General features: G+C 45.3%; 1 protein-coding gene across 1 annotated transcript in view; it reads right to left on the reverse strand.

The window, feature by feature from the left end:
* Positions 1–6082: 6082 nt before the first annotated feature.
* LOC144690014 (adenylate cyclase type 8-like) overlaps positions 6083–13219 on the reverse strand; it is a 181805-nt gene continuing 174668 nt past the window's right edge. The window contains exons 17-18 of the mRNA XM_078557546.1: positions 12425–12554; positions 6083–7381 (exon numbers count right to left, since the gene is read on the reverse strand). Of these exons, the coding sequence (XP_078413672.1) occupies positions 7017–7381; positions 12425–12554 (495 nt within the window). The 3' untranslated portion in view covers positions 6083–7016. The remainder of the gene's footprint in view (positions 7382–12424; positions 12555–13219) is intronic.

The following is a 13219-nucleotide window of genomic DNA, read 5'->3' on the forward strand; positions in this document are numbered from 1 at the left end:
CAACTCTCTCTGGACATCAACACTTACAAGTTTCACACCTTTTAAAAAAAAAAACTCTGCTTTTCTATTCTGATGACCAAAGTGAACAGGTTCACACTTCTGCACATCATAAACCATGTACCGACATTGTTGGTCACTCACATAACCTGTCTACATCACTTTGCAAACTCTGTGTCCTATTTATTTATTTAGCGAATGCAAATCACAGAACCTTAACGTGCAGAAGGAGGCTACTCGGCCCATCAAGTCTGCGCTGGCTCTTTGAAACAGCATTCTACCTAATCCCACTCCCCTCCCCCTGAAACCAGGCGATAGCCTCCTCATTTGCTGAGTTTAAAGTGATTAGTCTGCCACTTAGGGCAAAATTTTTCACACGCACGACACACTCTAGTGTAAAATAGCACGCGATGATGTTGGGTGAGCATCCCGATGTCATCGCACGATATTTCGGTTGACGGGCCAGCGCTAAACTCAGAAGCATGCACCCGTTGTCAGTTAAGAGGGCTATTAAACCCATTAACAGCGCAATGAAGTGGGATTTTTTGCTGCCCGTCCAACCTTGGGTTGGTGGGTAGGTGAATCGGCCAGGCGGCCTTTGCATTTTTCAGGAACCCTCATTTAAGGGCAGGATGAGGTTTCCGCCATTAAATTAAAAGAATGTTTGGGCAGAATTTTCATCTTGCCTATGTTCAGGTGACTGTTTCTGATGCGTGGACATTTTTTCCTGGTTTTTAAGATCTTTATTTTTTTGTATTTAAATTCTCCAGATCCCTGAGGCAGCTCTCTGCCTTCAGTGAGCTTTCATTCCGCACTCACCCCCCACCCACCCCAGCAGCACTGAGCATTTCAGTGCACGCTTCACGCTGGATGGCTGTTAATTGGCCAGCCAGCATGAAATCACAGCCGGCAGTCCGTTTCCCACCACTCCCAGGCCTACCCACCGAGCTGAAAATTCAGGCCTTAGTCTGCAGCAAAGGGCAAGAGTTCAGACGGCTGTGTTGCCTGCCCAGTGTCAGGGTTCAGGACATCTGCTTGGGGCTGGAGAGGAACTTGCAATGGGAAGGGGAAGACCGAGTCGTCATGGTCCATGTAGGTACCAACGACAAAGGCAGGACAAAGGAGGAGGTTCTGTATAGTCAGTATGAGGACCTAGGCACCAAATTAAGAAGTAAAACCCCAAAGGTCATAATCTCAGGATTATTACCTGAGCCACATGCAAATTGGCAAAGGACAAATCAGATTAGGGAGATGAATGTGTGGCTTAAAGAACGTGTGTGGGAGAAGTGGGTTCCAGTTCGTGGGGCACTGGTACCAGTATTAGGGAAAGTGGGATCTGTGCTGTTGGGATGGTCTACACCTGAACCATGCAGGGACCAGTATTCTTCCGAGCTGCATAAATGGGGAAGTAGAGAGGGTTTTAAACTAAGAAGTGCAGCCAAAGAATCAAATGTGGGAAGATGTGGTAAATCAAACTAATGGAAGGGGTCATCAACAGTGCTATCAAATGGCACTTGCTTGGCAATAACCTGCTCACTGATGCTCAGTTTGGGTTCTGCCAGGGTCACTCAGCTCCTGACCTCATTACAGCCTTGGTTCAAACATGGACTAAAGAGCTGACCTTCCAAGGTGAGGTGAGAGTGACTGCCCTTGACATCAAGGCAGCATTTGATCGAGTGTGGCATCAAGGAGCCCTAGCAAAACTGGAGTCAATGGGAATCAGGGGGAAACTCTCCGCTGGTTGGAGTCATACCCAGCACAAAGGAAGATGATTGTGGTACAAAAACAAAAAATGCTGGAAAAACTCAGCATCTCTGGCAGCATCTGTGGAGAGAGAAACAGAGTTAACATTTCAAGTCTGTATGACCCTTCTCAGAGATGAAGAGAAGTGGAAATGTGATAAACAGTATAAATTTCAAGGGAGGTGAAGCTGGATAGAAGGCCAGTGATAGGTGGGGGCAAAGGAGAGATTGACAAAGATGTCATGAACAAAAGGACAAAGGGAGTGTTAATGGTAGTGATTAGTGGTAAAAAAGGTAATGATAATGTCATAAAGGTAAGAAACAGAATGTGATAACAGCAGAAAAAGGGTAGTATTCTGTGAAAGAACAACATGGAACAAGTAACAGATAACCCTGCGGGGATGGGGTTGGGGGCAGGGAGCAGAGCTGGGGAAATAAAGGATAGAAAATGGGATAGAAGGGGGATTTTAAAAAAGGGATAAAACCATTGATAAATGAAAAAACATAAAAATAACTGGATTTAAAAAAATGAATGTAGAAAAAAGGGGATTAAAAACAGGGGGTGGGGAGGGAGGAGAGAGTTCATGATCTAAAATTGTTGAACTCAATATTCAGTCCGGAAGGCTGTAAAGTGTCTAGTTGGAAAATGAGGTGCTGTTCCTCCAGTTTGCGTTGAGCTTCACTGGAACAATGCAGCAGGCCAAGGATGGACATGTGGGCATGAGAGCAGGGTGGAGTGTTGAAATGGCAAGCGACAGGGAGGTCTGGGTAATGCTTGCGGACAGACCGAAGGTGTTCCACAAAGCGGTCACCCAGTCTGCGTTTGGTCTCTCCAATGTAGAGGAGACCGCATTGGGAGCAGCGAATGCAGTAGACTAAATTGAGGGAAGTGCAAGTGAAATGCTGCTTCACTTGAAAGGAGTGTTGGGCCCTTGGACGGTGAGGAGAGGGGAAGTAAAAGGGCAGGTGTTGCACCTTCTGCGGTTGCATGGGAAGGTGCCGTGGGAGGGGAATGAGGTGTTGGGGGTGATGGAGGAGCGGAAGAGGGTGTCCCAGAGGGAACGATCCCTATGGAATGCCGCCCGGGCGGGGAGGTGGGGGGGATGGGTGAAGGGAAGATGTGTTTGGTGGTGGCATCATGCTGGAGTTGGCGGAAATGGCAGAGGATGATCCTTTGAATGCGGAGGCTGGTGGGGTGATAAGTGAGGACAAGGGAGACCCTATCATGTTTCTGGGAGGGAGAGGAAGGTGTGAGGGTGGATGCGCGGGAGATGGGCCGGACACGGTTGAGGGCCCTGTCAACTACCGTGGGTGGAAAACCTCGGTTAAGGAAGAAGGAAGACATGTCAGAGGAACTGTTTTTGAAAGTGGCATCATCAGAACAGATGCGACGGAGGCGAAGGAACTGAGAGAATGAGATGGAGTCCTTACAGGAAGCGGGATGTGAGGAGCTGTAGTCGAGGTAGCTGTGGGAGTCGGTAGGCTTGTAATGGATATTGGTGGACAGTCTATCACCAAAAATGGAGACAGAGAGGTCAAGGAAGGGAAGGGAAGTGTCGGAGATGGACCATGTGAAAATGATGGAGGGGTGGAAATTGGAAGCAAAATTAATAAATTTTTCCAGGTCCCGACGAGAGCATGAAGCAGCACCGAAGCAATCATCGATGTACCGGAGAAAGAGTTGTGGGAGGGGGCTGGAGTAGGACTGGAACAAGGAATGTTCCACATACCCCATAAAGAGACAGGCATAACTGGGGTCCATGCAGGTACTCACTTCCTCAAAGTAAAAGGTGTGGCAATGAGACGAGGTTAAGGAGAAATTGTTCAGTGAGAGAACAAGTTCAGCCAGACGGAGGAGAGTAGTGGTGGATGGGGATTGTTCGGGCCTCTGTTCGAGGAAGAAGCGGAGAGCCATCAGACCATCCTGGTGGGGGATGGAGGTGTAGAGGGATTGGATGTCCATGGTGAAGAGGAGGCGGTTGGGGCCAGAGAATGGGGAATGGTTGATATGATGTAGGGTATCAGAGGAATCGTGGATGTAGGTTGGAAGAGATTGGGCAAGGGGAGAGAGCCAAGATAGGAAGGAATGAGTTCCATAGAGCAACAGAACAAGGAATGTTCAGAACAACGGAACAAGGACATGTCAGAAGCACCATTCCAAAATGGCACTTCTGACATGTCTTCCTTCTTCCTTAACCGAGGTTTCCCCCCAACTGTGGTTGACAGGACCCTCAAACGTGTCTGACCCATCTCCCGCACCTCTGCCTACGCCCCTTTGTTTCCCTCCCAGGGCCAAGATATGGTCCCCCTTGTCCTCACTTATCACCCCACCAGCCTCCGCATTCAAAGGATCACTCGCCACCATTTCCGTCAACTCCAGCATGATGCCACCACCAATCACATCTTCCCTTCACCCCCACCGGCAGCATTCCATGGGGACTATTCCCTGCGGGACACCTTGGTCCACTCCTCCATCACCCCCAACACCTCACCCCCTTCCCATGCAATCGCAGAAGGTTCAACACCTGCCCCTTTACCTCCTCCCTCCTCACTGTCCAAGAGCCCAAACGCTCCTTTCAAGTGAAGCAGCATTTCACTTGCACTTCCCTCAATTTAGTCTACTGCATTCACTGCTCCCAATGCGGTTTCCTTTACATTGAAGAGACCAAACGCTGACTGGGTGACCGCTTTGCTGAATACCTTCGGTCTGTCCACAAGCATTACCCAGACCTCCCTGTCGCTTGCCATTTTAACACTCCACCCTGCTCTCATGCCCACATGTCTGTCCTTGGCTTGCTGCAATGTTCCAGTGAAGCTCAACGCAAATTGGAGGAACAGCACCTCATCTTCCGACTAGGCACTTTACAGCCTTCCGGACTGAATATTGAGTTCAACAACTTCAGATCATGAACTCTCTCCTCCATCCTCACCCCTTTTTTATTCCCTTTTTTCTACATTCATTTTTATTTTTTAACCACTTATTTTTGTTTTTATTTTTATTCATTTATCAATGGCTTTATCTCCTTTTTTATCCCCTTTTTTAATCCTCCTTCCACCCCATTTTCTATCCTTTTTTTCCCCCACCTCCACCCCCTCCCCCCACCCCATCCCCTACAGGACCATCTGTCACTTGTTCCATGTTGTTCTTTCACACAATGGTACCCTTCTCCTGCTCAGGATAGTGTCCTCGGCCCGACCATCTTCAGCTGCTTCATCAATGACCTTCCTTCCATCATAAGGTCAGAAGTGGGGATGTTCGCTGATGATTGCACAATGTTAAGCACCATTCACGACTCCTCAGATACTGAAGCAGCCCCATGTCCAAATGCAGCAAGACCTGGACAATATCCAGGCTTGGGCTGACAAGTGGCAAGTAACATTTGCACCACACAAGTGCCAGGCAATGACTATCTCCAACTAGAGAGGTTCTAATAATCGCCCCTTGACAGTCAATAGCATTAGCATTGCTGAATCCCCCACTATCAACATCCTGGGGTTTACCATTGACCAGAAACTGAACTAGACTAGCCATATAAATACTGTGGCTACAAGAGCAGGTCAGAGGCTGGGAATTCTGCGGAGAAGAACTCACCTCCTGACTCCCCAAAGCCTGTCCCCCATCTACAGGGCACAAGTCAGGAGTGTGATGGAATACTCTCCATTTGCCTGGAGAAGTGCAACTCCCACAACACTCAAGAAGCTTGACACCATCCAGGACTATACATGCCCGCTTGATTGGCACCACATCCACAAACATTCACTCCCTCCATCACCGATGCACAGTGGCAGCAGTGTGTACCATATACAAAATGCACTGCAGGAACTCACCAAGGCTCCTTAGGCAGCAATTTTCAAAGCTGTGACCTCTTCCATCTAGAAGGACAAGGGCAGCAGATAAATGGGAACACCACCACCTGGAAGTTCCCCTCCAACTCACTCACCATCCTGACTTGGAAATATATCACTGTTGATTCACTGTCGCTGGGTCAAAATCCTGGAACTCCCTCCCTAACAGCACTGTGGGTGTACCTACACCACATGGACTGCAGCGGTTCAAGAAGGCAGCTCACCACCACCTTCCCAAGGGCAGTTATTGTTAGTCCAGCCAGCAACGCCCATATCCCATGAATGAAAATAAAAACCTCCTTCAGCCCTACAACTCTGTGTTCTCCAAATCTGACCACATGGCCTCTGGGATGTCCTCCCAAATTTAATCACCCCACCATTGATGGCCATACCTTCAACTCCCTAAGGCCCATGATCTAGGAATACTGGGTATGGGAATGAATAACTGGAGGAATGGGAATGCTGCAGTGAAATGATTTGAGCACAAGGTTGTCCAATTTCTTTAAAGCTAGATTTAATATTCAACAGTCCTTTATCGATTCTTTCCAATGTAAATGCTCTATGTAACCATCTTCAACACAGTTATCACTCCCTCTGTACCAATCCCCAGCCCAACCCTTGTCTTTACAAAATACTCATCAGCTCAATTCTTAGTCTTTTGTATATTGTATAAATGTGGTATAACTATGGCACAAATGTTATTGGTATGACATTGATACTGTAACTATGGCTACAGCTATAGTTTGTTAACATGTATAAAATCGCAAGATCTTTTGTTCTTCTCAGATTTGTCTTCTAATTTTCTCCCTTCAAACTCCCAATTCCATTTGCTGCTCTAGTGGAGATTCCAGTCTGTGCTGTGGTTCATTTGATGCCTGCTCCTCCAGCACTTCACCCAGCCGTCTATCTGTGTCCATGGTGTGAGACAGCGACACAGTGATTCCAGTCCATCACTGCTCTGGCAATTTCTGTCCTCAGCCAGCGTTTCCATAAGTTTGTACCATCAGATGTCTCTGCATATTCATCACTGGAGCCCCAAGCAGAGGATCCCCACTTCATCCAGCCCAACTCACAAGCCAGCTGGAATCAGCTCATTCAGCACATGCCCGGGGAAACCTCACACCTTTTCAGAGGATGTTGTTCTCAGCATTTACCCACTGATTGTACTTTGTACCATGACAAAATTGTTGATCCCAGGACTATATTGTCCATTCACAGCCTGGTCTCACACCGTACCATTTAATCACAGTCCAGTCCAGCTATATATAACCATTTACATTGTCTTTTCTCTATAAATTCACAACATTATTTTGTCTCTGACATTTTGAAACTAATTAAATTTGGAGGCAGCTTCCTTCTAGCTGAAAAGCCCAAGCAGTCCAAGGCTCATGGACCATTTGTTCAATCAGTACATTGCATCATCTTATCCACTCATAGAGAGAATTTCATTGGCACCTTTTTCTGTGATAGGCCAGACAGGATGACAGAGAAGGAATGCTGGGCACTTTGCCTCCTCATCCACCTGTGCTTCATCACCTGTGTGATTCTTCCTTCCAGGAAATACGTGTCAACCTCACCGACCGTCTCAGATACGCCCTTGACATAGACTGGACCCCTGTACTGGAAAGCAAAACCACGTGCCTCGAGAATCTTGCAGGTTTCCTTTGGCACTTGGACCTTGCCGCTGACGCCAGTGCTGTCCATGCGACTGGCAAGATTCACTGTTGGACCCCAGATGTCGAATTGTGGCTTCTTGGCTCCAATAACCCCAGAAATAGCAGGTCCTTGTGTGAACCCTGGCAAAGGCAAAAAGGGCAGTTGTCAGCTGACACTCACCAACCTCACTCAGCAACTAACTCACAGCCAAATCTGGGCCTACATTGTTCTGGGGAGGGGTGGGAGTAGGAGGGTTGTAGGAGGGAAGAAGAGGGGACAGAGGAGATGGAGGGAGAGGGGAATCTCTATGATCTGGAATCATTAACAGATGCTAAGTAATTTTAGGCTTGGAAGTTAGGGAACCAGGGTGGGTGAAATGTCACAGACTGTCTGCAACATGCTGAAGCCATTAACCCTGGAGAAATCAAAGAAATTCTAGTCCTTAGGACAAAACTTCTGGATTGTTCTCTGCAGTACTTATACGGCAGGTGTCAATGCTTAAGATCTTGGTGAAGCTCTATAACTGAAACTGTTCAGACTTCTTGTCACTATATGTTCAAGCTGCAGTGAGGAGCATGGGGACACTCACATCTCGTGGCATTAACACTGCTATTTGTGAGAAGCTGATGGTATCTGCTAAACTCTAAAAAACGGCTCAAACCCCAATGCTCATCAGCTCTCTATCATCCAACTACTAGCCATCCTTCCATGTGGGGTGGAGGGGTAGGTGATGTAGGTGGATCTATACTGATCCATATACCCTTCCATCCTGTTCCCTAGCTGTATCCCAAATCTTGCAAATCCATATCCTTTCCATCTGCAAGACCACCTATCCACATCTCCATATCATCTCACAATAGAAGCATAAAAACATAAGAAACAGGAGCAGCAGTAGGCCATTCAGCCCCTCGAGCCTACTCCCCCGTTCAATAAGATCTGATTGTCACTTTAACTCCACTTTCCTGCCTTCCTCCCATAACTTGACTACCTTGGCAATCAAAAATCTAACCCAACCTTGAATACATTCAATGACCCAGCCTCCACTGCCCTCTGGGATAATGAACATGACCATCTGAGAGAATAAATTTCTTCTTATCGCCATCTTAAATGAGCGACCCCTTATTTTGACACTGTGCCCCTAGTTCTAGGTTCCCCCACAAGTGGAGGCACCCTCAAAGCATCCACCCTGTCAAGCCCCCCTCAGAATCTTATATGTTTCAATAAGATCACCTCTCGTTCTTCTAAACTCCAATGGGTATAGGCTCAACCTTTCCTCATAAGACAACCCCTTCTTCCCAGGAATCAGCCTAGTGAATCTCCTCTGTGGTGCCTCCAATCAAAGAATGCTCCTCTGTAAAGGAGGAAACCCAGCGTGCCATGTGTGGTCTCAGTTGTAGCAAAACTTTCATGATTTTGTGCTCCATCCCCCTTGCAATAAAGGCTAACATTTTATTTTTTTTAATTCATTCATGGGATGTGGGCTTCGCTGGTTAGGCCAGCATTTATTGCCCATCCCTAGTTGCCCTTGAGAAGGTGGTGGTGAGCTGCCTTCTTGGACTGCGGGGGTCCCTCTCAAGGGCAATTAGGGATGGTCAATAAATGCTGGCCCAGCCAGTGAAGCCCACATCCCGTGAATGAATTTTTAAAAAATTTGCCTTCCTAATTACTTCCTATACCTGCATACGACCCATATGTGATTCACAGACAAGGGCACCCAGATCCCTCTGTATTGCAGCATTTTATGGGCCAGGATCGGGGGCGGGACCCACTGTGGGTGAGGTGACACCCCTTCCAGAAGTCCATGGACTTGCAGCGGGACCAGAAGATCCTGGTGGTGGTGGCTGTGGAAAATCCCGCCCATAGTCTCTCGCCATATTCTCACCAAAAGTGGAGAAGTTCACATTTTCCTGCATTAAACTCCATTTGCCAAATTTCTGCCCACTCACTTAACTTGTCTATATCCCTTTGTAGACTGTTTGCATCCTCTTCACAACTTGTTTTCCTGCCTATCCTTGTACCAGTAAATTCAACTACACTACATCCAATCCCTCCAACTAAGTCATTCATATACATTATAAATAACTGAGGCCCCAGCACTGATCCCTGTGGCACTGCGCTAGTTATAGTTTGCCAATCTGAAAGTGCTTCATTTATCCATTTATCCCTATTGTCCTGTTAGTTAATCAGTCCTTTATAAATGCTAACATATCACCCCTAACACCTCAAGCTCTTACCTTGTGCAGTAACCTTTTATATGACACCTTATTGAATGCCTTTTGGAAATCCAAATACACTACATCTACAGGTTCCCCTTTACTCACCCTGCTAGGTACATCCTCAAAAATCTCTAATAAATTTGTCAAACACAATTTGTCTTTTGCAAAACCATGTTGACTCTGCTTGATTGTTTAAGATTTTCTAAATGTCCTGCTATTACTCCCTTAATAATGATTTCCCTATGACAGATGTTAGGCTAAGTGGCTTATGGCTTCCTACTTTCTGTCCCCATCCTTTCTTAAATAGAGGGGTTATATTTGCAGATTTCCAATCCATTGGGACCTTTCTAGAGTCTAGGGAATTTTGGAAGATTACAATCAATGCATCCACTATCTCTGCAGCCACTTCCTTTAAGTCCCTACAATGCAGGCCACAGGTCCTGGGGATTTGTCAGCCTTTAGTCCAATTAGTTTCCCTTGAATGTCTTCTCTAGTGATGGTCATTGTTTTAAGTTCCACCCTCCCCCCCGCCCCCCCCCACCCCCCACCCCCCCTGTTTGTTTCTTGATTTCCTTCTATTTTTGGGATGTTTTCTGTGTCACCCTACTGTGAAGACAGGTACAAAATACTTGTTAACAGTCTCTGCCAATTCCTTGCTTCGCATTATTAATTCCCCAGTTTCACCCTCTAATGGACCAATGTTTACTTTAGCTACTCTTTTTTACTGTCTGTTTTTACATTTCTTAATAGCTTACCCTCATATTCTAATCTCTCTTTCTTTATTTTTTCAGTTATCTTCTGTTGGTTTCTAAAATTGTCCAAATCTTCTGGCCTACCAGTAATCTTCAGAGCATTGAATGCCTTTTTTTTCAATCTGATACTATCCTTAACTTTCTTAGCCACTGATGACACATCCTTCTCATAGTTTTTCTTTCTCAATGGAATATATCTTTGTTAAAAGCTACAAAATATCTCCTTAAATGTCTGCCACCCTCTACCAGCTTCCCTTTTAACCTATTTACCCAGTCCACTGTAGCCAACTCAATCTTCGTACCTTTGTAATTGTCTTTATTTAAGTTTAAGACCTAAGTTTCTCAACCTCAAACTGAATGTGAAATTCTATCATGTTATGATCACTCTTGCCTAGAGGATCCTGTATTATAAGATAACCAATTAATCCTGTCTTAATATACATTAACAAGTCCAAAATGACCTATTCCTGGCTGGTTCCAGAATGCAATGTTCTAAGAAATTGCCCCAAGTACACTCTATGAACTCATCCTCAAGGTTACTTTTGCAAATTTAATTTGTCCAATATCATGATTAAAATCATCCATCATTATTGCAGTTGCTTTCTGATAAGGCACTATTATTTCTTGATGTATACTCTGTCCTACAATATAGCTAATATTAGGGGACCTATAAACTATTCCCACCAGTGACCTCTTTCTCTTATTATTTCTTATCTCCACCCAAACTGATTCTATACTTTGATCCTTCCAAGTCAAGATCATATTTCACTACTGATCTCATCCTTTAATAACAGAGCTACCCCACCTCCTTTTTCTTTCTTTGTGCCCTTTGGAAATGTCAAATATCCTTGAATATTCAGTTTCCAGCCTTGACCACTTTGCAACCACATCTCTGTAATGGCGACCATTTCATAGCCATTTATTTCTATTTGTGCTACCAATTCATCCATCTTGTTATGACTATTATTTGCACTCAGATAAATTACTTCTATCTTTTTGCCATTTTTCCTATTTGCTGGTACGCTGTAATGTTTGTACACTCTGTCCCTTTCTGTCAGACTACTGTTATCATTACCCATATCACTAACTTGCATTATTGCCTTGTCCTTTCTTGTTAACTTTCTAAACTTCCTCTCACATGAACTCTCCTCCACCCCCACAATTTACTTTAAAGCCTTCTCTACAGCCCTAGTTGTGGGACCCTGATCCCATCGTGGTTCAGATGAAGCCTGTCCCAGCTAAACAGCTCCCTCTTTCCCCAGTACTGGTGTCAGTGCCCCATGAATCAAAACTCATTTCTCCAACATCAATCTTTCAGTCACACATTCAACTGTCTGATCTTATTTACCTTATGATAGTTTGTTTGTGTCTCTGGTAGTAATCCAGTGATTATTACCTTTATGGTTCTTTGTTTTAATTTAGTCCCAAGCTGCTCATACTCCCTTAGCAGGATCACTTTCTTAGTTCTCTTATATTGACCACGACAACTGGACCCTTTCCCTCCGACTCCAAGTTTCTCTCTGACTTCGAGGATGTCCTTAACTCCATCCCTACCTCAGCCCATTTGCTGCTGAGACTTGCATCCATGCCTTTGTTACTTCTGGACTCAACTATTCCAACAATCCCCAGGCTGGCCTTCAACTTTGCGCCCTCCATAAACTTGACTCATCGAAGATTCAGTTCCCTTTATCCAAAATGCACCAAGTCCCACCTACATACCACTCCTGTGCTCACGGACTTACATTAGCTTCAAGTCCAAAAATTCCTAAATTGAAATCCTCATCCTTGTTTTCAAATCCCTCCATCGTTGAAACCTCCTCCGGCTCTAGAAACCTCGGAGATCTCAGCATTCCCCTAATATTTCCCTCTTGTAAATTCCCTATTTTAATCCCTCCCTAAACTTCTCTACCTTTCTCTACTCATTAAGAACTTACTTCTTTCACCAAGCATTTGGTCACCTGTCCTATGATGTTGCTCTGTGGCTTGGTCCTGTGATGTGCCTTAGTGCATTGTGCTACATTAAAGGCACTGTATAAATATAATTTGTTGTTGTTGGAGCATAAATACAAATTGTTCTTATTATACAGGTCCGTGTATCTCTTCACCCATTCTTTATTTATACTGATCCTTAAATCCCTCTACTCTGCAATCTATCCATAATGAATCTTTCCTCTTTTTCTCTATCTGGCCTGACACACCCTGTGCAGAGACTTACCAACCCGGAGTTTAAAGTTGATGAGGGAATGTTTGTGAATTTCTTCCATGGTATTCTCCAGAGAGAGTGCAAAGTCTGCCAGGTTACAGAGATGTCCCCACTCATCATCATCATCATCAATATCAGAATCCTGAAACAAAATCTCAGTGTTATTCTTTTCTCATACGGGCACAGTGATGATGCCACAACTCAGCGCAGCAATGTGGAATTCCCTGGAGTGTCGGGCATGATTTGCTCTCAGAGTTCCTGACGTGAAGAGTTACTGACCTCAGTTGTTTTGCTGTGGGAAGCACAGAGCCACATCCCCATGGGAACAAGGAGCAATTTAAAGGGTCAGTGACCAGCTATTTAGTGTGTCTGATGATTTGTTCCTTTAGAGCTTTGCTGACACACACACACACACGCCTCCTGCTTTCACCTGAAATGGATTCAATTCAAGCGTTTGGAAATGAAGCAGCAATTACTTATTGCACTCAGAGTACGAGGGACTGTAAACACTGAGACCATATGATCTGAAAGCAGTGGATGAATGCAGAGTGAAGTCATCAGCAAAACGTGAATGTTTGGGTTGGTTTGATAGGAAGAAGGGGTAGGGGTTGGGAGAGGGAAAAGATCCAGGAAATCTAAACCTCCCATCAACTCACCAAAAACACAGATTTTCCATGTACCATGAAAGTGAAATCCAGAGTTATCACCAGAAGTAGAATCAGGGAATTGTAAAGCACAGAAAGAGGCCAACAGATACTGTTCCCTCTCTCTGGGAGAATTCTCCTCTCAGTCCCATTTTCTACCCCA

Source organism: Cetorhinus maximus, chromosome 14 (genome assembly GCF_964194155.1).
Source record: "Cetorhinus maximus chromosome 14, sCetMax3.hap1.1, whole genome shotgun sequence".
NCBI classification, from domain to species: Eukaryota; Metazoa; Chordata; class Chondrichthyes; order Lamniformes; family Cetorhinidae; genus Cetorhinus; species Cetorhinus maximus.